Genomic DNA, 23,459 nt, shown 5'->3' with positions numbered 1-23,459 from the left:
CCTGGTTAGTTACCTACAACTGTATTCACATATGCCAGATGGCATATTCCACATGCAACATCTTCCTTACCTCTGCTTTTAGCCAGTTACATTTTAAACCGTACTTTTTGTGAACTGGACATGGGGATGATTCAGTGTTCACTCTGTGTGAGTATTCATTTCAGGGATAATTAGATTGCCATGCCAGTTAGCTAATGTAGTCCATTGTTTTATAGGGATCTGTTATTGAGATCTATTTTTCCATTACAACACTTGAGGGCCCTAACTACATTTAGCAGTATGATGTTAAAAACTATCATTAAACTTATCCTTCCATCTTATTAGTACTGTGAAAGTAAAACTTAATAATGCGATTGCAGGGGATATGACTGTCAACCTCTACAGACCTCTCTAGTCTACTGATAATTTAATTTTAAATAAAACCAACTCAACTGAATTAAGATCCCCTCCATCGGTAATAAGTGCCTAGTCACATTTTGCATAGATTGGTAAAAAGCCAATCACCATTTTAAGCAAATAAAAATGAGATAATGGTTTCATTCACTCTTGGGGAGATGTATGCTTACTGATAATGAAAACACATCAGTTTTTGAGGAACTTACATTTTAGCAGATATCAGGAAAGAATCTCTTATTAGGCAAGGATGGGATTGAACTTTTTTTCCAGGCTCTGCTATCCAGTTATTAGAAAGGGAAGAAAACTAAGACCAGCCAAGGTGGCTCATGCCTGTAATCTCAGTACTTGGGGAGGCCAAGGCAGGCAGATCACCTGAGGTCAGGAGTTCCAGAAAGGAGGAAAACTAAAATTAATTGAGCTTTTAGGTGCTTTTCATAGCTTATTAAATCTTTGTGTGATTTCTGGGACCTGTTGTGGGGTGGGAGGAAGCGGGAGGGATAGCATTAGGAGATACACCTAATGTAAATGACGAGTTAAGGGGTGCAGCACACCAACATGGCACATGTATACATATGTAACAGACGTACACGTTGTGCGCATGTACCCTAGAACATAAAGTGTAATTTTAAAAATAAAAAAAATCTTTGTGTGATTTAATCTTATTAAATATTTTAGCTAAAATATATATATATATATTTAGCTAAGAAAGCATTATGATCCCCATTGTATAGATGAGGCATGGAGAATTTAAGTGATACTTCCAAGGCCCTAGCTAACAGTGACGATTTGAGCTCAGGTCTGTCAGATCTCAAACTTCATTGTTTGTGTTACACTATTCTGAACCAAGAAGTGCAAATTGTGTTGAGGAAACAACTTTATCTTTTCCATTGCACCTTTTGGCCTGTAGTCCATCTGAAAAACAGCAGTATTCTGTATTAATAAGTAGTGAGTGATGGAAAGAGAAAAGGTTAAAATAAAATTGTGGGCCACTTGGCAGGGCTGTTAACAGCAGTGAAAGAAGTGGAACGCAATGTTCACACTGAGAAGAGATGAGCTGAGTGAGGTGCAGAGACCTGCTATAGGGTGGCTCTGGCTGTTGGGGCCTAAGCAAGGGCAGGATTGGGGACCTGTCTTTTTTGTCTTTCAGCATAAGCATTGAACACCCAACATGTGCTAGACCCCCTTCTAGGTCAAGGGAACAGCAGGCAGTTTCTGTTCTGCCAGAGTTTACATTCTAGTCGGAGGAACGCATGTAAGAGAAAGATTTTCAGACAAAAGTGCGTGCTGTAGAGATGATCAGGATGTGGGTTACTTAGACTTCGTGGCCAAGGAAGACCTCTCCAAGAAGTGACCTTTGAGTCTGGAGCAGAACATGCCAGATAGCAGGAGTAGCGATTACAGAGGCAAAGGCCTGAATGAGCTTAGTGTCTTCAGGAGACAGAAGTGCAGCCAGGACGTCTGGAAAGAGCAGTGGTAAGATCGTACAGGGACTTGGAGCTGGTAGCAAGCAGTTTGGACTTTATTCTAAGGGCAGTGAAATCTCTTTGGAGGGTTTTAATTAGGGGAACGACATGATCTTCATGTGCCAAGAAGATGAATCTGGATGCTGTGGAGAGTGGACTGTAGAGGGCTCAGAACAGGGAAGGTGTCACAGGAGGCAGGAAGGAGCCACCCACAGGCTGGGACCAGGAAGGTGATAGGAAAAAGTGGAATAGAAGGTGACCACCTTCATCTCCAGAAATGCTCTAGATTTGGATTTGGGTAAAACTAAAGTAGTGGTTCCTCATATTTGTCAGTGTTTATCAAATTATAAATGAAAACAAAAATGTTGAGTATCTGTTTAACACATTTAAAAATAATAATAGTGATGTGTTCAACAGCACATATACTAAAATTGGAACAATGATTAGTATGACCCCTGCCCATGGATGACACAAGTTTGTGAAGCCTTCCATATTAAAAACAACAACAACAACAAAAACCCATACCTTGACATAAATAATTTAATGTAAATTTTTTATGAAAAATAACTCTATTTTCCAAAACAAAAAATTTAGTGAGAAGAGGCTTCGTTTTTCATTTTTGCAAGTCGCTTTAAGGTCTGATTTCCTGAAAGTCATCTAGATTCTTGCATCTGCTTCTGGCTCCAATCTTGGACCATCACACGTCTTATAGTCACTGGAGAGAGTACAAATGAGGCAGATAACACCACGTTATTATTATGAAGTGGTTTTGACCTTGAGACCTCCCGCAAGGGTCTTGGGGATCCCAGGATCCCCAGACCACCCTTTGAGAACTGCTCCTGTGAAGAGAGATGTCATCAGATAGCCAGGCAGAGAATGACAAGATATTCACTGCTTGGAAGTCCTTCCACCCATATTACTTGTGCTGTCTTTTGTTCTGTGTGTGCTGGATTAGGGGTGGGATGGAAGGACAGTGAGGAAACAAGCTGAATGAGCAGTTTGTCAGTGCTTTGTTGCTGCACACAAGCCTCAAGGCTCATGACAGGGAGGGGATTATGTTTCTGCTCCCACACTGCACAAGAGGACCCCTCCTTGTCTGTGTCTGCTGGAAGCAGCAGTGAGAGCCGAAGCAGAATATTTGATGTTTGGTTATAAATCTCATTTTTCACCTTCATATTTAAAAAGAAATGTAACCGCATTTTACCACTGGCTACCATTTGGTCACTACCTGCTATGCACCAATCTCATGGGAGTCCCTTCAGTGGTATCTGTAGACCCTAAGCGCCCTGGATAGGCAAAGCCAACAACACATGTCTCTTTGGGGGGTGTCAGTTGTTTGGCAGTGTATTATTTTAACAGAAAGCCATTTTCATTTCCATTTAAATGTGTTTGTATTCAACTGGAGCCAATTTTCTTTGCCATTCCTACAGCCTTCCCCCCACACAGTAAACATATGTCATTATATGAGGTCAGTGCAAACAGGGTTCTAGAAAATCATTTCACCAAAGATGACTGGGAAACTAGTATTTTGTCAGGTAAGCAAAATCAGCCCCATAGTTTTCACACATTTTTTTCTATATATGTTTTTCTCAATTTAAATATGGTTATTTAATTGTACCGGGAGAAACTCCAGTGAGCAACAGTTTCTATTGCTACGGCTGTTAACGTCATTTTTCAGGTATATAGGTTTTTTAGGGAATAAATATGGAAACATTCATAAAAATCTTTTATTTTTTATTGATTTAAACCAGTTTGTAACATTTGTATTTTCTTAGATTTTTTAAAAAATCTAAGACATTCAAATGAACCATTTATATTAAAAATATGTGACCTTTTTGATGATAACTTAAAAGCATTAATTTGTATTTGAAGTGAAAAGAGATCAGTCTGTAAAATAGTTTCACAAGAATGTGGAACTATTTGTAATGAGCATTTTCTGCTTGCTGTGTTTTCAGGCCTTCTTCTTGGTCTATGCTGTGGGATGTTTAAGTATTTACTATGAGAAGGTAAGATGCTTTGTTTACGTACAATCCACTTAAAATTTCCCTATTGTTAAAAGCAGGTTGTACTAATTTCTATATTGCATTAATACAAATGTTTCTACTCTTACTGAATAAAATAGGAATTGAATTTTTCTCTAAAGTTTTGGATTTGGGTTCTGAGGTGGGACTGTTCGAGCAAAAGGCATCTTTGACCCCTTTTTGCATTTCATTCCTTGAAACTAGGAGAGGTACAGTATGTTATACTGTATAATAATTAGGTCGGATCACTAGATCAGGAGATTGAGACCATCCTGGCTAACACGGTGAAACCCCGTCTCTACTAAAAATACAAAAAAATTAGTCGGGCGAGGTGGCGGGCGCCTGTAGTCCCACCTACCTGGGAGGCTGAGGCAGGAGAATGGCGTGAACCCAGGGGGCGGAGCTTGCAGTGAGCGGATATTACACCACTGCACTCCAGCCTGGGCGACAGAGCAAGACTCTGTCTCAAAAAAAAAAGGACATCTGTGTCAGAATAGTATTAAAAATTAGCAAAAGTAAAAGTTACCAGTATTTGGCACCTACTATGGTAAAAGCTATATGTTAGGTACTTTACATGCACTATTTACAGTCCTTACCGCCACCTGGTAAGAATTTGCAGATAAAGTAACTGAGGCTCAGAGAAAATAAGTAATGTACCCAAAGTCACATAGCTAGTCCAAGTAACTCCAAAGCCCATGACTTTGTGCTGTAGCCTGCTGCCTTTAGAAAAGAGATAATTGTAAAATAACTCAAAACGAAAAAGAGAAAAGTAAACAGAACAGTAAATGGAACAGAGAAGGTGTATTCTGTTTGGCTCTTGGGAGCACATAATTTAATCATTCATCAAATTCTAATTGCATAAATATTGTTCATGGGTATTCTAGTGGTTTGGAAGCAGTGTCTGCCTGACAAATGGCTCATTTTCCCAAATGGTGGCCATTCTTAGTCCCACCCTGCTTCCTCTCATGGGCCTTAGCTGAAATTTGTCAGAACATTACAGCTGTGACATAAAAGCCTCAACATCTGAACAACATTGGGCTGTGTTGGAAATTTAACCTTCTCTATGAGACTGTTGCTTGTTAGAAGAGGGGGTTGAGTTTTTACTCGCAGTGGGGTCACAAGGTCACACAGGTATGGAATTTTTGCATTAGGAACAACTGCAAAAAAAAAAAAAAAACTCTAGCCTATTGTATTATAATCTTAGGCTGGGACAAACAGTTAGTCTCACTGAGTGACTAAGCCTTAAATCAGCTGAAAAATTGATTGTTTCAGTAACTACTGAAATGAAGCAAAAATTTTCCAAACTTACCTAGTTATTTTGTTGTCATTGTATTTTTGGTAATGATACATCAAAATATTCTCTAGACCAAACCATTCTCATTCTCTTTGACTCCCACATTAAAAACAAAGTTGTCAGCTGGGCGCGGTGGCTCAAGCCTGTAATCCCAGCACTTTGGGAGGCCAAGACGGGCGGATCACGAGGTCAGGAGATTGAGACCATCCTGGCTAACACGGGGAAACCCCGTCTCTACTAAAAAAATACAAAAAATTAGCTGGGCGTGGTGGCGGGCGCCTGTAGTCCCAAGTACTTGGGAGGCTGAGGCAGGAGAATGGCTAAACCCGGGAGGCGGAGCTTGCAGTGAGCTGAGATCCGGCCACTGCACTCTAGCCTGGGCGACAGAACCAGACTCCGTCTCAAAAAAAAAAAAAAAAAAAAAAAAAAGTTGTCTTATAAGCAATTAATTATTAATTTGTGCCATCAGATAACAAATTCTCTAGTTTCAAACACTAAATTTTGGATTTTTTTTTTTTTAAGTTTTACTATAAAATTATTTTTTGTTCTTCTGAACGTGATCTGACAGAGTAGCTACTCGTTAAAGATCTGTGAAATGTTGTCAGGCATTGCCCTCCAGCCTTGGTGGGCTTGTTACAGTGAGCCCCCTGCATGTGCTGGTTCCTCTGCCTGGAATGTCCATCCCGGTACACCACCACCCGCCGTCCAGCCCCTTTCCCTCACTACTTCTCATGCTCAAATGCTGCCTTTTCTAAGTCCTCTGGAGCTGTGTTGTGCAACAGAAGGACACTGAGAGCCTCAGATGGGAGCCATGTGTGTATAATTTCAGATTTTCTGGTAGCCACATTAAAAATGTTTTTTAAAAAGCAGGTGGAATTTTAATACAATATTACACAGTTTATTTAACCCAACTTATTCAAAGTTATTGAAATAGTTTATATTCCCTATTTTTTTTTTTTCATACTGAGTAGGAAGTCAGTGTGTATTTTACACTTAGAGCTCCTCTCAGTTCAGACTAGGTGTGTATGGCTGGCAGCTGCCTCACTGGACAGTGCAGGGCCAGACCTTCTTGCTAAATTGCTCTGCTGGGAGTGAGCCAAGATCGCGCCACTGCACTCCAGCCTGGGTGACAGAGCGAGACTCTGTCTCAAAAATAAAATAAAATAAATTGCTGTGCTGGGAGAACTGCGTTTTATTCGCTGCTTCAGCTCCACACTTAGTATAGATGTTGACGCTCTGGCTGAACGGAGAGAGAATGCATACACAGTAATGCTTTTGTTTTTTGTAAATAACTTTAGGAGCCTTTAACGATAGTGAAACTCTGGAAAGCTTTCACTGTAGTTCAGCCCACATTCAGAACCACCTACATGGCCTACCATTACTTTCGAAGCAAGGGCTGGGTGCCCAAAGTGGGACTCAAGTACGGGACAGATTTATGTAAGTAATTCTTGGTGTGGTGTGTGTGAGAATGGAGTTTATATCAGATTTGCCCTAGAACATCAAATTGGTCATGTGTGCTGTTGACGATGTTTTCTAAGAAGGCATCCTTTGGGTTTAGATAAGATTATTGGATATTTGGATTGGGGTAAGGGTAAGTGCAAAAAGAGAAAAGGCAGTCTAGGGAGAAAGCCTAGGAGTAGAAGCTTGCAACCCCATTTCAGGCCTTCCCTCTTGTTTGCTCTGTAATCTTAGAAAAGTGTTGTGGCTGGGCGCGGTGGCTCACGCCTATAATCCCAGCACTTTGGGAGGCCGAGTCAGGTGGATCACGAGGTCAGGAGATAGAGACCATCCTGACTAACACGGTGAAACCCCATCTCTACTAAAAAATATAAAAAATTAGCCAGGCATGGTGGCAGGCGCCTATAGTCCCAGCTGCTCTGGAGGCTGAGACAGGAGAATGGCGTGAACCTGGGAGGCAGAGCTTGCAGTGAGCCAAGATCGCCCCACTGCACTCCAGCCTGGGCAACAGAGTGAGAGACTGTCTCAAAAGAAAAAAAAAGAGAGAAGCATTCTGTAGCACCTACCCCGACGTCTCACTAGCCATGAGACTGGGTAATTTGGGAGAGTCCCTTATCCCCAGGCCTCAGTGGCCTCATCTGCTAAGTGAGAACAGTCGTATAATTGTGATAATCGCTGCAGCCATCATTGAGCACTTGCCATGTGCCAAGCATTTTACTAAGTATTTTACATCCATCATCTTGTTTAATCCTTATAGCAGTCCTATGCAGTGGAGACTCTTATTGTCTTCATTTTCTGATAGGGAGGCTACAGTTTAGAAAAAGTAGGTCATTGCCCATAATAGTTTCCAGGGCCAGTAACTTGCAGAACTGGGCTTTGAATTCTGGAGCCCAGGCTTTTAGAAATGTCTAACAGTACTGTCTCCCTTGATCTTTTTTTTTTTTTTTTAATTAAATCAATACTTTATTTACTTAATTTTTTTAACTTTACATTTAGGGCCAGGTGCAGTGGCTCACGCCTGTAATCCCAGCACTTTGGGAGGCCGAGGCAGGCAGATCACTTGAGGTCAGGAGTTTGAGACCAGCTTGACCAACATGATGAAACCCTGTTTATACTAAAAATACAAAAATTAGCTGGCTGGGCGTGGTAGCAGGCACCTGTAATCCCAGCTATTTGGGAGGCTGAGGCAGAAAAATTGCTTGATCCCGGGAGGCAGAGGTTGTAGTGAGCTGAGATCACACCACTGCACTCCAGCCTGGGTGACAGAGAGAGACTCCAAAATAAAAAAAAATTTTAGGTTCAAGGGTACATGCGAAAGTTTGTTATATAGGTAAACTCATGTGACAGGGGTTTGTTGTACAGATGATTTGATCATCCAGGTGCTAAGCCTAGTACCCAGTAGTTACTTTTTCTGATCCTCTCCCTCCTCCCACCCTTCACCCTCAAGTAGACCCCAGAGTCTGTTGTTCCCTTCTTTGTGTTCATAAATTCTCTTCATTTAGTTCCCACTTACAAGTAAGAATGTGCGGTATTTGGTTGTCTGTTCCTGGGTTAGTTTGCTAAAGATAATAGCCTCGAGCTCCATCCATGTTCTCACAAAAGACACGATCTTGTCCATTCTTGTGGCTGCATAGTATTCCGTCGCATCCCCTATCTTAAAGTGAGGGTCTGGACCAGGTGAGTTCCTCATTCAGCAGATAATGACTAAGGGTCTGCTGTGGGCCAGGTACTGTTTGAGGCATCAAGAATACAGACGTGAACAGGACAAACAGAGCTGCCTTCATGAAGTTTACATTCTAGGGGGATAGGGGGCGGAACACACAAGCAAGTAACTACATGACATAGTTTCAGGAACAGATAAGCACTGGAAGAAAAAGCAGAGTCAAAGCTACCCAAGGTCAACTGTAGTCCAAAAGATTCAGATATCTACTGGGCACAGTGGCTCATGCCTGGAATCTCAGCACTTTGGGAGGCTGAGGCAGGTGGGTTACCTGAGATCAGGAGTTTGAGACCAGCCTGGCCAGCGTGGTGAAACCTTGTCTGTAGTAAAAATACAGAAATTAGCCGGGTGTGGTAGTACATGCCTGTAATCCCAGCTACTTGGGAGGCTGAGGCACAAGAATCTCTTGAACTTGGGAGGCAGAGGTTGCAGTGAGCCGAGATCACACCACTGCACTCCAGCCTGCACAACAGAGTAAGACTCTCTTAAAAATAAAAATTAAGATATTTTGAGAGATCAGATTCCCATAACTTCCATTACAGTATATTGTTATAATTGTTCTATTTTATTAATGTTCTTAATCTCATACTGTGGCCCTTTTGCCTGCAACTTTATTTTAATGATCAAGTTATACTTTGGATGATGCATAGAGAAAACTTCCTCAAAGATATTCTGCCTTATAAGGATAGTTGGACAGATGAATAGATGGATGTACAGATAGATAGAATTTTGAAAATAAAAAAGATAAACTGCTCAGTTTACAACTCCCCTGGAGGCCTTTGCCTCCACTGGGATATATCATCTGTTTCTAGTTCCTTGTACGATCAATGTGGGACCAGGTCTCTGACTCACACAGAGTCAGACTGGGCCAGCATCAGTGTTAAAAGTGTCTTCACATTTTGCTGTGTAAGCAAAGGTTCTCAAGCAGTGCTAGCCTGGGATATGAGGAGCAGCTTCCTAAACTCTGCCTCTTCTTCAGGCATGGCTGCACAGTTCCTGCTGCTTTTTAACAATATTATTTTAATTTTGAAGGTCAGAATCACATGAAGCCTAATCACATGAAGCCTAGAACTGCCAACATAGGCTAAACTCTTAACAATTGTTTTTCCTTAGAGAGGTAGTGACTCCTAATATAAGACCATTATGAAATTCACATCTTATCAGGGAAACTTTTCCCTTGAATAAATCTTGTCTATCAAATTTCATTCCAGGAGCAGTATTTGGGAGAGGTGATACGGGCCTCAAATCAAGTGCAGCTGCCAAGCTGGTTGACCTTGATTGCCTACTGGGGGAGCCAGGACGGGAGCCAAGAGGGAACCTTTCCTTACACTCCCCACTGAGCAGCTCCCCTGGCTGCCGGGTCCTAGGGCCAGCCAGGCACCTTGCCTTGGTGTTTTCTTCTCTTGTCGTATTTAATCTTCACACTCCTGTGAGGTCTGTAGTAGTAGCTTCCTTTTGTAGCAGAGGGGTTTGAGGTTTAGAAGGGTTAGGTAAGTTGCCAGAGTACTTAACAGCTCGTTAAGTACACAGATTAGGGCTCTGGGTCTGTCCTCCCTGTCCTCTTACATGCCTAAGTCATGTTGCCTGCTAAGAAGCCAAAAACTAATGCAGGGTTTATATTGTTGTCTTACATAGACAGTTACGGTTTGATTTGATTTGGTGTGACCCAAAGGTCTGGTTACTCCTAAGCCTCCTTCCCAGCCAACCCTAGTTGGGGATTTGCATTGACTGATAAGTATGATTTCTGAGCCTTCTGCAAATTAGAAGTCCCAGCACAGAAATGGAATGGTGGGAGTCATTGAAAGCTAGCAGAGTTATAGAATTACCAGACCCAGAAGGAACCATGACCGGTCGTGACATCCAGCCCAGAGACTGACAGTTCTGTCCGAGAATGGAGGTCAACAGAGCAGCTTTCTATTTGTCGCAGAACAAGGAGATGTGTCTTCTTCCCGTCTTCCTCTTTATTCTTTTTTTTTTTTTTTTTTTTTTTTTGAGACAAAGTCTCACTTTGTTGCCCAGGCTGGAGTGCGTGGCGCGATCTCGATCTCTGCTCTCCACAACCTCTGCCTCCCAAGTTCAAACCATTCTCCTGCCTCAGCCTCCCAAGTAGCTGGGATTACAGGCGCACACCACCACACCCAGCTAATTTTTGTATTTTTAGTAGAGACAGGGTTTCACTATGTTGACCAGGCTTGTTTTGAACTCCTGACCTCAAGTGATCTGCCTGCCTTGGCCTCCCAAAGTGCTGGAATTACAGGCATGAGCCACAGCACCAGGGCCTTTGATTCTTTTCTAAGCCACCTCCTGGCTTGTTTTTCTAGTCAAATTTTGATATATTTTTGTTAATATCCTTTATGTTTACGTGATTAATCCATATTAATCCATAAGTATTTTTCATGTGTACCTCCAAAGAATACGGACATTCTCCTACATACCATATAATGCCTGAGAAAGATTAGAATTACTTAATAACATCTAAGTGTCCAGTCTATACTTAAATTTTTCCCGTTGTCTTTGTAATGTCTTTTGTGGCTATTTTGGTTGTAATTTTTATAGAGATGGGGTCTCTGTATGTTGCCCAAGCTGGTCTCGAACTCCTGGGCTCAAGCCATCCTCCTGCCTGGCTTCCCAAAGTGTAGGGTTACAGGCATGAGCCACTATGCAGGCCCCTGGCTTAGATTTTCTTGATACAGTCGCATTTGATTATATATCTACCTTTTAGTTTCCTAGGGCTCATAAGACATTACCACAAACTGGGTGGCTTAAAAGCAACAGAGATTCATTTTCTCACAGTTCTAGAGGCCAGCAGTCTAAAATCAAGGTGTCAGCAGGATCAGGCTCCCTCCAAAGGCTCTAGGAGAGAATCCATTTCTTGTCTCTTCTAGATTCTGATGGTCCCAGGCATTTTGTGGCTGGTAACTGCATTCCTCCAGTCTCTACCATGTTTGTCTACATCAAATCCCCTTTCTCTTATAAGGACACTTGCCATTGGATTTAGGGGCCATCCATCTAATTCAGGATTATCTCATCTCAAAATTCTAAGCTTAGTTACATCTGCAAAGACTCTTTTTCCAAGTCACATTCCACATTCCAGGTCACATTCACAAGTCAGGGATTAGGACATGAACATATCTTTCTGGGAGCTGCTGTTAAACCCACTGCAATCTCTGTTCTCTCTTTTTTTTCTTTTCTTGAGACAGAGTCTTGCTCTGTCACTCAGGCTGGAGTGCAGTGGCACAATCTCCACTCACTGCAACCTCTGCCTCCCGGGTTCAGGCGATTCTCTTGCCTCAGCCTCCTAAGTAGCTGGGATTACAGGTGCTTGCCACCGTGCTTGGGCTAACGTTTGTATTTTTAGTAGAGACAGGGTTTCACCATGTTTGCCAGGCTGGTCTCGAACTCCTGGCCTCAGGTGATCCACCCGTCTTAGCCTCCTGAAGTGCTGTGATTACAGGCATGAGCCACTGTGCCCAGCCTCTTTCAATCTGACACAGTCACTCTAACTTCTTGTTTTGTTTGTCATGATGTTGACTTTTTTCGATGTCTTTTAGGATGTTCCCCATTCTATGTATGTCTGATTGTTCCTGATGATCAGACTCAAGCTCAGGTTCTCTTGGCACACATAGGTGATGTGTGTGCTTATTGGAGTGTGTCAGGAAGTGCATGAAGTCAGGTTTTCCTGCTGTGGTGATGCTAAGTTTGATGGTGGCCATTGTCGATGTCTGTCACATAATTACAGTTTTCCTTTTGTAAAAAACAAGTCGTTTGTGGAGTGATACCGTAAGTAGCTGTTTTTCATTCCACACCTCTATCTGGCATTCTTCCGTAAGAAAGAGCTTTCCTTTTATATTCCCTGTTCTTTCAGACCTTATATTTACTTTTATTTATTTATGTAGTTTTTGAAACAAGGTATCACTGTGTCCACCAGGCTGGAGTGCAGTGGCACAATCTCAGCTCACCACAGCCTCAACCTCCCAGGTTTAAAATGATCCTCCCACCTCAGCCTCCTAAGTAGCTGGGACTACAGGCGTGCACTACCATGCCCAGCTAATTTTTTTTTTATTATTCTGTATTTTTAGTAGAAATGAGGTTTCACCATGTTGGCAGGCTGGTCTCGAACTCCTGGCCTCAAGTGATCCACCCACCTCAGCCTCCCAAAATGCAGGAATTACAGGTGTGAGCCACTGTGCCCGGCCCTCAGATCTTTTTTTAGATGCCTACTATTTCTCAGACTACTTATGCTTTCATCTTTCTACTTGGGAAGTATTTTTGTAAAACAATTTCATTTTTCCCCCTGAGTACACTACCACCATCATACAATCATGTGCTGCCTAACATTTTGGCCAAATAACTTTTTTTTTTTTTTTTTGGTAGACGGAATCTCGCTCTGTTGTCCGGGCTGGAGTGCAGTGGCACAATCTCTGCTCACTGCAAGCTCCACCTCCTGGGTTCACACCATTCTCCTGCCTCAGCCTCCGGAGTAGCTGGGACTACAGGCGCCAGCCACCACGCCTGGCTAATTTTTTAATATTTTTTAGTAGAGACGGGGTTTCACCACGTTAGCCAGGATGGTCTCGATCTCCTGACCTCATGATCCACCTGCCTTGGCCTCCCCAAGTGCTGGGATTACAGGCATGAGCCACCACGCTTGGCCGGTCAAATAACTTTTATACAAATGGCAGTACAGTAGGTTTGTTCACACCAGCATCACCACAATAATGCAAATAATGCGTTGCACTACAACAGCACGATGGCTACAATGTCATTAGGTGATAGGGATTTTTCAACTCTGTTATAATCTAATGGGACCACGGTCATATCCATCATGGTTCATTGTTTGTTGACCTGCACCCAGCCAGGTTAATTTATTATTGAAAAAAGAGACCAGGCATGGCGGCTCACCCCTGTAATCCCAACACTTTGGGAGGACAAGGCAAGAGGATCCTTTGAGCCCAGGAGTTCAAGACCAGCCTGGGCAACATAGGTAGACCATGTCTCTCTCTCTCTCTCTCTATATATATATATATATAAAACCTAAAGACAGAAAGAAAAAAAATTTAAATAACTTTAGTGCAGGTTAAGTGTACAGTGTTTATAAAGTGTTCATTTAGCACACAGTACTGTCCTAGACCTTCACATTCACTCACCACTCACTCACCCACAGCAACTTCCAGACCTGCAGGCTGCATTCGTAAGTCCCCTATACAGGTGTGCAGGTTTTAGCTTTTATATCGTATTTTTACTGTACCATTTCTATGTTTAGATACACAGATACTTAACCATTGTGTTATAATTGTCTACAGATTCAGCACAGTCACATGCTGAACAGGTTTGTAGCCTAGAAGCAATAAGTGATACCACATAGCCTATGTATGTGGTGGGCTGTACCATCTAGGTTTGTGTAAGTACACTCTACCATGTTTACACAACAATGAAATTGCCTAAGGACTCCTATCTTAGAATGTATCCTCGTCATTAATCCACACAGACTGTAAATGTTACTAGCATAGGTAACTTTGTGATACTTACTTTATGCTATACCCTGTGCTAATACTTCTGTCTTCAGCATAACCCCCATTTTTTATAACGAAATTGACAGGCGGAGTTGTCCCATGGTCTTGGCACTGCTGACTTGACCTTGGGTCCGTCTACTACCAGTGTTCTTGCTTAAACTAAGCTGTGCTCTGTCAGAGTCTGTCGTCAGAAATTACTTGCTTTGTGGGTGTGAGCTACTTTCAAGCTCTGTAATGCTCCAGGTGCATATTGGATTAATGATGTGTATTTCATTACAGGTAATGGCATTTGAGGACTAGAAAAAATCTCAATTTCCCCTGATGTCTTCATTTTAGGATTTTGGAAACCAAGGCTCAGAGAAGTTAATAACTTGCTTAAAGGCACACAACTTGAGGAGGCAAAGATTGGGCAGAGAACAAAACTCCTGAGTTCACTTTCATTCCACCACATGGTTTCTTTCCAGTACACTCCATCTCAAAAAGTTGAGAATTGTATGTTTGGATATTTACTTAGATTTGTGCCGCAGTGAATTTGAGCTGACTTGCCGAGTACTTTAAATACAACTTAAATAGGAAATACAGAAAGGAAATGTGACCATGGAAAATGTAGATGCGAAACAAGACTAAGTGAAGGGTTACTGTGTCGCCCTTGGCATCCTATATGGTTACTAAAGTCATGCTACAAATTTGATTCTGAGCTTCCTGAGCCAAAGAGAAACATGATTACAGGATTGATCTGTCCAAAAAGGAAAATTCTATCCATTCCTCAAGGGAAACAAAACTTTTCCTTGAACTTTCCTGTGCTGGTTTTAGCACAGAGGACAGCTAACAGCTTACAGATGTAATTGTGTTCGTTATGGCAATTCCCATAGCTGTAGTTGCATATAAACCCCAAGTCTCAGGGGCTTAACAATAGAGTTCATTTTTGTTCATGTGAAATCCAACACGGCTGTCTCTGATTGGCGGCCCAATCAACTCCAAAAGATCCTTTAGGAACTGCTTCCTAGTGGCTCCCAGTCTTCAGCACACAGCTTCCAAAGTCACCTTCCCGGGCACAGTGGCTCACGCCTGTAATCCCAGCACTTTGGGAGGCCGAGGCGGGCGGATCACAAGGTCAGGAAATTGAGACCATCCTGGCTAACATGGTGAAACCCTGTCTCTACTAAAACAAATACAAAAAATTAGCTGGCCGTGGTGGCAGGCACCTGTAGTCCCAGCTACTTGGGAGGCTGAGGCAGGAGAATGGCGTGAACCCGGGAGGCGGAGCTTGCAGTGAGCAGAGACCGTGCGCCACTGCACTGCAGCCTGGGCGACAGAGCGAGACTCTGTCTCAAAAAAAAAAAAAAAAGTTTAAAAAAAGTCACCCTGAGAAAGAGACACAGAGAGGGTTTGTATAAGGGAGGGTTTTACGGGTCAGCCTGGAAGTGTCACACAACACTTGGCCATACCTACCTGCACGGGAGACTGAGAGCTGTGGTCTGGCCATGTACCTGGGGGAGAGATAAGTGGATTTGGTGAACAGTTAGCCAGTACCTGCCACAGACCATATGCCTCTGAAGAGTTCCCTGCCAGATTCCAGAGTCTATGTGGCAGAGTCCCTGGCCCCAGGCTCCTTCACTGAGTGGCTCTCGACCTCCACAGACTGAATTCCCCCATCTCCTTCAGGTCCTCAATAGTGGAACAAACTGATACTTGAATGGAATGTATGATTATGACTTCTATCACTTGACTTTGAATTTCTTTAAAATAGGCACGAGTCTTATTCCTCTCTTTTACCAACCCCTGTCACAGTAGCTGGCCAGAGTAGCAAGTCAGATACTTTGCATTACATTGATCTGAAATAAATAACAAAATATTGATGCACATTCTATGAATTTTACACTCAGTATGATTCACACTCACTCTGGAGAGTGTAAGACAGGAAGCAAGGCAAGATTCCTGTACTTTGACTTTGGAATTTATTTGTAGGGTGGGATGAGGTGTTAGGCTCTTGGCAACAGATTTCTTTACTAATTGCACTTTGTTTCAGAAAAATAAGTTTGGATTTTAAAAATAGATGACAGGGGCTGGGTGTGATAGCTCACACCTGTAATTGCAGCACTTTGGGAGGCTGAGGCAGGACGATCACTCAAGCACTGGAATTTAAGACCAGCCTGGGCAACATAGGGGGATGCTGTTGCTAAAAAAAAAAATTTTAATTAGCTGGGTGTGGTGGTGCACGCCTGTAGTCTTGGCAACTCAGAAGGCTGAGTGAGGAGGATTGCTTGAGCCCAAGAGGTCAAGTCTGCAGTGAGCCATGATCATGCCACTGCACTCCAGCCTGGGTGACAGAGCAAGACCCTGTCTGAAAAAATAGACCCCAAGGCATATTGCAGATTATCTATCTACATATAGGTAATTGAATATTTGCCTCCTTTTGGAAAATAAAAAAATTAATAAAGCAAGCTTTTTATTGAGTCTTATTCCTCGTTATTTTGAGTGGTTATACTTTTTTTTCTTTCTTCTTTGCAGTACTGTATCGGAAAGGCCCTCCATTTTACCATGCAAGGTTTGGAATGATTTTTAAATAAATTGATGGGTTAAAGGGGCACAAGGAATTTCTGGCCTCTAATTTAATTTTTTGGTGCCATAGAAACAAAAGTCATGTTCTTCCTGGCCTGATAGGAATAGATGTTATATGTTCATGCCTTACACACTAGTGTCATTATACTGTATATAGAATGATACATAGTTTATGATACTATATGTTCTAGTGTTAAACATTGAGTTAATCTGTGCCGTAATTGTTCATCTTAACATCAGTTAGGCCAGGCGCAGTGGCTCACGCCTGTAATCCCAGCACTTTGGGAGGCCAAGATGGATGGATCATGAGGTCAGGAGTTCAAGACCAATCTGGCCAAGATACTGAAACCCCGTCTCTACTAAAAGTACAAAAAAAATTAGCTGGGTGTGATGGCGGGCACCTGTAATCTCAGCTACTCAGGAGGCTGAGGCAGAGAATTGCTTGAACCTGGGAGGTGGAGGTTTCTGTGAGCCAAGATCGCACCACTGTACTCCAGCCTAGGCAACAGAGCGAAACTGTCTCAAAAACAAAACAAACATCAGTTAGTATTAGTGTCTAAACAGTTGTGTGAATTTACAGCTTTCTCATTGGGAAAAATATTTGTTTTTTGCTGTAAGTGTTGGAATCAGCCTGAAAGTTTTTAACTTAAAGTATGAATTTTTCATTAATATTTTCTCAATAGCAGTTTAGGGGAATTTAGAATCAGATGATGTAAATTTTATTTTCTGTATCTTTGTTCTTGGTAGCACAAATAATATTCTTTTAAAACAGGTTTGTTTCATGCTTGCTTTTAAAATGCTTTTTCTGCGTTTTCCAGTTATTCTGTCATTATCGAGCTGGTTGATGACCATTTTGAAGGCTGTCTCCGCAGGCCTTTCAGTTGGAAGTCCCTGGCTGCCTTGAGCAGAGTTTCCGTTAATGTCTCTAAGGTAACACAACATCAGCTTTGCCATTGGAGTGTCACTTAAATGGTTTGATTTTTTTTTTTCTTACATGTAGTAGAATCAAAAAAGTTACCTGTAGAAACTTCATAACATTCCTGCCAGTGATGTGCTGGCAGGGGTCATTTGTACCCTTCCTTTATTGCGCTAGAAGTTGTCCTCCCCTCACGTTACATTTTATTGTCCCCTCCCTCCCGACTGCTGCTGAGCTCCAATGACTGAGCTTTGAAGTTTCCCATGGTGATCTGATCTGAGTAGGCATTGCCCCTCTTCCCAGGGGTATCGTTGCTATGTGGCCTGTTTTATACTGCGATTTAACATTCACTCATACACATATTCACAAAGGAGCCAAAACATTGAAAGTTTGCAGATCTCTTAGAGAGGAAGGGACTTGATATTTATTGCTAAGCACTTTCCCACCCTGTTGTTATCCTCATCCCAAGGATGAGAAACCAAGGTTGGAGCTGTTGAGTGAGTAATCCAAGATCACACAGCTCATGTGCAGACTTGGGATCCAAACCCACAGCTCTCCGGCTCCCTGGCTTGTGTTTCACTATATCCTTCCTGTTGCCATCAGAGATAGGAGGAACTCAGCTTACATGAGGACTATCAAGAAAGAAAACTGTGTGTGTTTTCATTACTCAGTGATTTGCTAGCTGAGAACAAATTGTACTTACCCTCTAATTTCGTCCTCGTGCTGCTGGAGGTGAGGTGGGGCTGAGGCCGGAGGGTCTTGCAGGGCTGGAGATGACCGCCCTTTAGAGCAGGTTAGGTTGCCTAGGCTTTAGCTTGGTCCTGTAGAAAATTAGGGAGCCTATACTGTTTCTAGTGTTTTTATGCCCATTTTAGGGGACTCGTAGTATATACTTAATGTGTCCTCACTTAACATTGTTGATATGTTCTTGGAAACTGCAACTTTAGGCGAATACCATATAACAAAAACAATTTCTTCTTCTCATCACAAGAACACAACGTTGAAGTTTATTTGAAGACCTGCTGTACATCTGTATTAGTCCATTCTCATGCTGCTATAAAGAAATACTTGAGACTGGGTAATTTATAAAGAAAAGAGGTTTAATTGACTCACAGTTCCCAGTTCCCAGTTCCACATGGCGGGGGAGGCCTCAGGAAACTTAAAATCATGGTGGAAGGCTCCTCTTCAAAGGGTGGCAGGAGCAAGAATGAGAGGATGAGGGAAGGAGGAAGCCCCTTACAAAACCATCAGATCTCGTGAGAACTCACCATCACGAGAACAGCATGGGGACCGTCCCCCATAATCTAATCACCTCCCACGAGGTCCCTCCATGGCACGTGGGGATTGTGGGAGCTACAATTCAAGATGAGATTTGGTTGGGGACGTAGCCAAACCGTATCAATGTCGTTTCACTTAAAGTCCGTGTTGAAGAACCTATCAAGGACATTAAGTGAGGACTTACTATATTTAGTATTCTTAATGCTGTGTTTATAATGAATTTATCTGCTTATAACTCTTGCCATGTTCAGTGGTTACTAAATGGCAGGCACTTAGAACGTAAATCCCAGTTATGATGTCCCCAGGAGGAAACTGATGTTTCTGTGAGTTTCCACTTGGAGTGCACAGTGAGAGGGACTGGAGACCACCTGCATTTCCTGCTGATACATCCAAATTTGTACTATTATTTTGTAGGATACAGAAGTGGTTTTTCATTTCTCAATAGGAACTTATGCTGTGCTATTTGATTAAACCCTCAACTATGACTGATAAGGAAATGGAGTCACCAGAATGTATGAAAAGAATTAAAGTTCAGGTGGGTAAACTCAGAGAAATTCATGTCATCCCAAAGATTCTGTGCGTCATAGTGTATCTGGAACATGTGGTCCCAAGAAAATACATGAGTACAGTCTTGCCTTGGTAACAAAGCCTTCTCAGACAGGCTCTGTAAGTCTCTCACCTTTTCCCCACTGAACCATTGGACACAAAATCTATGCTGACTTCCACCATTCCTTGATTCCCCACTTTTTTACCTGTGATGTCCACATCACTCAGCTGAAACTGCTGTCTCACAGAGGCCCCTGGTCAGGCCAGGACCTCTCACAGGTCTCATTCCCAGAGACCAGAAGTGTCCCTGTTGACTTTCTCCTGCTTCTGGGCTTCTGTATTGAACCGAGGTGCCTCCTGTCATCTTGGCTGGTTTCTCTCTGGTCTGGCCGAGTCGTCTAGTGTGTGTCCGTGTTTCTACATTCCCTCCCTCTGTGTGTAGAGCCTTGATGTTGCCATTGGCTTCTCCAGTATGTCATTGTTGTCATCCTCTCTTGTACTCATCGCTCCTTTCTTCTTTTCACACCACCCTGCCCCCTGCAGACCTGTGGTCTCCAGGGCCCCAGCACCTCCTCCCTTCAGTTGGTCCCACTTATCTCCACTAGGCTAGTTTTTCATAAAATGCTCATCAGCCTCATTTCTCCCTTCTCAGTAGCTGGCCCAGTTACAGCAATGCCATCATCCTAGCTTTCATCCAGCCCACCTGTTCCTGAAATGTGCTGGTAGAATACCACAGCAGAGGCAAGCTTAGCTTTAAAATCTTTGCCTGGTGAAAGTAGATACTATATGCTTGTAAGGTTTATATTGTTCCATTCATTTTCTCCAGATGTTTCTGTTATAAAGATGGGAACAGTATCATCATTATATAGACAGCTCTTTGTTAAGTGTTGCTGTGGTGTCAGCTACCCGGAATGGTCTTACATTTCTGTTTTAAGAAATGGTCTTTTTTTTGATTGGTTGCAGGAGGTGATTCTGAGTCGATGGGTTTCTTCACGAGAGAGGAGTGACCAAGACGATCTTTAACAATTCAACCTCACATTTCTAATTTCACCAACAACTATTTATTGAGGCTAGGTAAAAAGTTCTTTCTGTTGTAATCATCCATTAATTTATAAGTTTTAAAGGACATGGTGCTCCCAGCACCAGAAAACTATCAGTGTTTTTAAAGATAAATTACACAGGGGAGGAGAAAGATCCCTGTGCTTGGACTGCAGATTCTGTCCTTGCATTGGCCTCTAACTCTCCGATCCCGAGCCTCGTGCCTCTGGCCTCAGTCTGTGCCCTCATCCAGTCACTGCGGAGGTTGGACTAGATGAGTCCTGAGAGGACACTTCCAACAACAGAGACATTTATTCTCTGATTTTACCTGAAAATGGTAGTAGTTTACATTTATACAGTACAGTTTATGAAGCACTTTCATACACAGGCATCTCTTGTTACCTACATCTAAGCTGTTCCCAAAAGAGTGTTATAGAACGCAACAATATTGTACAATATTAGATAAGCATATCTTCACTGAACTTGTTATAAGAATGAGTGGTGAAATAATGTTTGGAGACATAATGAAAGCAATTAACATTTAGCAAAATATAATAAAGCCTTTTTGTAATTGGTGAGAAAGTCATGAAGACTTAAGTTACTTTAAGGGCATTTGGTGGCAAGAGAAGGGAGATGGGTGGCTGGGCATGGTGGCCCATACCTGTTATCCCAGCACTTGGGAGGCCAAGGCCCATGGATCGCTTGAGCCCAGGAGTTTGAGACCAGCCTGAGCAACATGGTGAAACCGCTCTACTAACAAAAATTAGCCAAGCATCGTAGCACATGCCTGTAATCCCAGCTACTCAGGAGGCTAAGGTGGGAGGATCGTTTGAGCCCAGGAGGCAGAGGTTGCAGTGAGCGGAGATCATGCCACTGCACTCCAGCCTGAGCGATAGAGCAAGACCCTGTCTCAAAAAAAAAAAAAAAAAAAATAGGAGGAGGGGGGAATGGGAAGGGGAAATACTTGCTCTTTGGTGGTAGAGGGTGACCAGCTAAGGTAGTAGCCTGAGCTATATTCTCTTAACTGGTCAAGACACTACTTGAATGATTTTGCTGCAAGCCCTTACATGTTTGTTATATTTAATTTGGATAGCCAATATGGGGTATTGGCTATCCAAATTGGCAAACCATGATAGCAGACATTTGGAGAGAGGGAGTTGAGATGGGGCAGATGCCTGTGTATTTATCCCTGCAGCAGCCTTGTAAATTCAGGAGGAGGGACCCACAGAGGGGTGTTTGAGGCTCAGAGATGTTGGCAGGTGTGCATCACTACCAGTCGTGCACACAGAGGACTGGACCTGAGATCAGTGTCTCAGCTGAAATGGCACTATCCTAAAAATTACATGCAGTCAGAAATAGAGCCCTGTTGTCTGGTGGTGGTAGTGGTTAACAAGGAAGGCCACCCACCACATCAGGCAGGGCCAGCTTTGTGCTCCCACACAGTCCTCTACCTCAGGGATGGGGTGCAGCCTGAGGCCCCCTTACTTACTGGTTGTGCCTGTGATTTTGAAAACAGCATCAGAAAGATTCCATGACGACCACCTATGGATCTAAGGGTAAGAACCTTGGTGCAGTGTGTGGTGCTTGGCTTTTAATTCCCCAGAGAGAATTCTGAAAACTGGGTAGTGAAATGAACCTTCTAGAAAGGAACGCTTCAAATCTCAGCTCTGCTTCCCTGTGGTAGTGTGCCCTGGGCAATTTACTTGCCCTTGATAACTTCAGTTTTCTTATTTCTAGCATGTGGCTAATGTTGTTTACCTAATCATGTGGTTGTGTGGGTAAAGGAGAGCTCAAAAAGCACTGTAATCCCAGCGCTTTGGGAGGCCAGGGTAGGTGGATCACTCCAGGTCAGGGGTTCGAGACCAGCCTGGCCAATGCGGTGAAACCCTGTCTCTATTAAAAATACAAAAAAAAAAAAAAAAAATTAGCTGGGCATGGTAGTGGCGCCTGTAATCCCAGCTTCTTAGGAGGCTGAGGCAGGAGAATCACTTGAACCTAGAAGGTGGAGGTTGCAGTGAGCCCAGATCACGCCACTGCACTCTAGCCTGGGGGAACAGAGTGAGACTCCATCCAAAAAAAAAAAAAAAAAAACCTGAAGTTTCATTGTTACTTATTGATAACTTTAAATTGATAATTTTTTTAAGAAAAAAAAAATTCTATTAACTTGAATGTGGTTCTTATTTTCACCCTTGTGGAGAAGTACTTGGATTAAAAAGAAAGAAATTGGCTGGGCGCGGTGGCTGAAGCCTGTAATCCCAGCACTTTGGGAGGCCGAGACGGGCGGATCACGAGGTCAGGAGATCGAGACCATCCTGGCTAACACGGTGAAACCCCGTCTCTACTAAAAAATACAAAAAAAAACTAGCCGGGCGTGGTGGCGGCGCCTGTAGTCCCAGCTACTCGGGAGGCTGAGGCAGGAGAATGGCGTAAACCCGGGAGGCGGAGCTTACAGTGAGCTGAGATCCGGCCACTGCACTCCAGCCTGGGCGACAGAGCTAGACTCCGTCTCAAAAAAAAATAAAAAAATAAAAATAAATAAAAAGAAAGAAATTTTCTCTCCTCCCACCACCCACCTCCCATGTATGATTTTACTAACTGAACTGAATTTTTAAAATCTCATTACAGACTTGAATAATCATCCCATGAATGTTAACTCCCCTAACACTATAACCGAGGCCCATTTCTAAAGTTGATCTTAAAACTGGAAAATTTGAGTCTATCTAATTGTGTGAAATATAGGGATGCTTTTTACGTGATGTAAAAATCATATTTGTAAAATGGTTAAACTAGGAGGCAATATTTTTATTGCAAGTATGATCTCTTTTAAGTGAAAAGTTTCTGTCATTTAAAATTTTTAGAGTCTTTATATTTTCATAAACAGTATTTCAAAGGCAAACGTTCTTCCTAACTTTGTGTGTGTGTGTGAGACGGAGTTTTGCTCGTTGCCCAGGCTAGAGTGCAGTGGTGAGATCTTGGCTCACTGCAACCTCCACCTCCCGAGTTCAAGAGATTCTCCTGCCTCAGCCTCCCGAGTAGCTGGAATTACAGGTGCCTGCCACCCTGCCCAGCTACTTTTTGTATTTTTACTAGAGACAGGGTTTCACCATGTTGGCCAGACTGGTCTGGAACTCCTGACCTCAGGTGATCTGCCTGCCTTGGCCTCCCAAAGTGCTGGGATTTTCCTAACTTTTAAATGGCACATTCTGCTAAAGTAGAATCAGAAAACTTGAGTCCACATTTTAAACCACCACTGG

General features: G+C 42.8%; 1 protein-coding gene and 1 pseudogene across 5 annotated transcripts in view; both read left to right on the top strand.

The window, feature by feature from the left end:
- Nucleotides 1-20,791, top strand: part of TSEN2 (tRNA splicing endonuclease subunit 2) — a 48,174-nt gene extending 27,383 nt beyond the window's left edge. For 4 of the 5 annotated variants that reach the window (XM_038003534.2, XM_038003531.2, XM_038003530.2 and 1 more), the window contains 6 exons: nucleotides 3,815-3,865; nucleotides 6,473-6,611; nucleotides 16,377-16,413; nucleotides 17,246-17,357; nucleotides 19,067-19,156; nucleotides 20,131-20,791. In XM_038003534.2, the coding sequence (XP_037859462.2) occupies nucleotides 3,815-3,865; nucleotides 6,473-6,611; nucleotides 16,377-16,413; nucleotides 17,246-17,357; nucleotides 19,067-19,156; nucleotides 20,131-20,190 (489 nt within the window). In that variant the 3' untranslated portion in view covers nucleotides 20,191-20,791. Of the gene's footprint in view, nucleotides 1-3,814; nucleotides 3,866-6,472; nucleotides 6,612-16,376; nucleotides 16,414-17,245; nucleotides 17,358-19,035; nucleotides 19,157-20,130 lie in introns of all 5 variants that reach the window. The other variant, XR_005242050.2, reaches the window with a different exon arrangement.
- On the top strand, nucleotides 2,266-2,357 carry LOC119626015 (U6 spliceosomal RNA; annotated as a pseudogene).
- Nucleotides 20,792-23,459: the final 2,668 nt, after the last annotated feature.

Source organism: Chlorocebus sabaeus, chromosome 22 (genome assembly GCF_047675955.1).
Source record: "Chlorocebus sabaeus isolate Y175 chromosome 22, mChlSab1.0.hap1, whole genome shotgun sequence".
Classification (NCBI taxonomy): domain Eukaryota; kingdom Metazoa; phylum Chordata; class Mammalia; order Primates; family Cercopithecidae; genus Chlorocebus; species Chlorocebus sabaeus.
The sequence above is the reverse complement of the archived record's forward strand: the minus strand, read 5'-3'. Positions and strand labels throughout refer to the sequence as shown.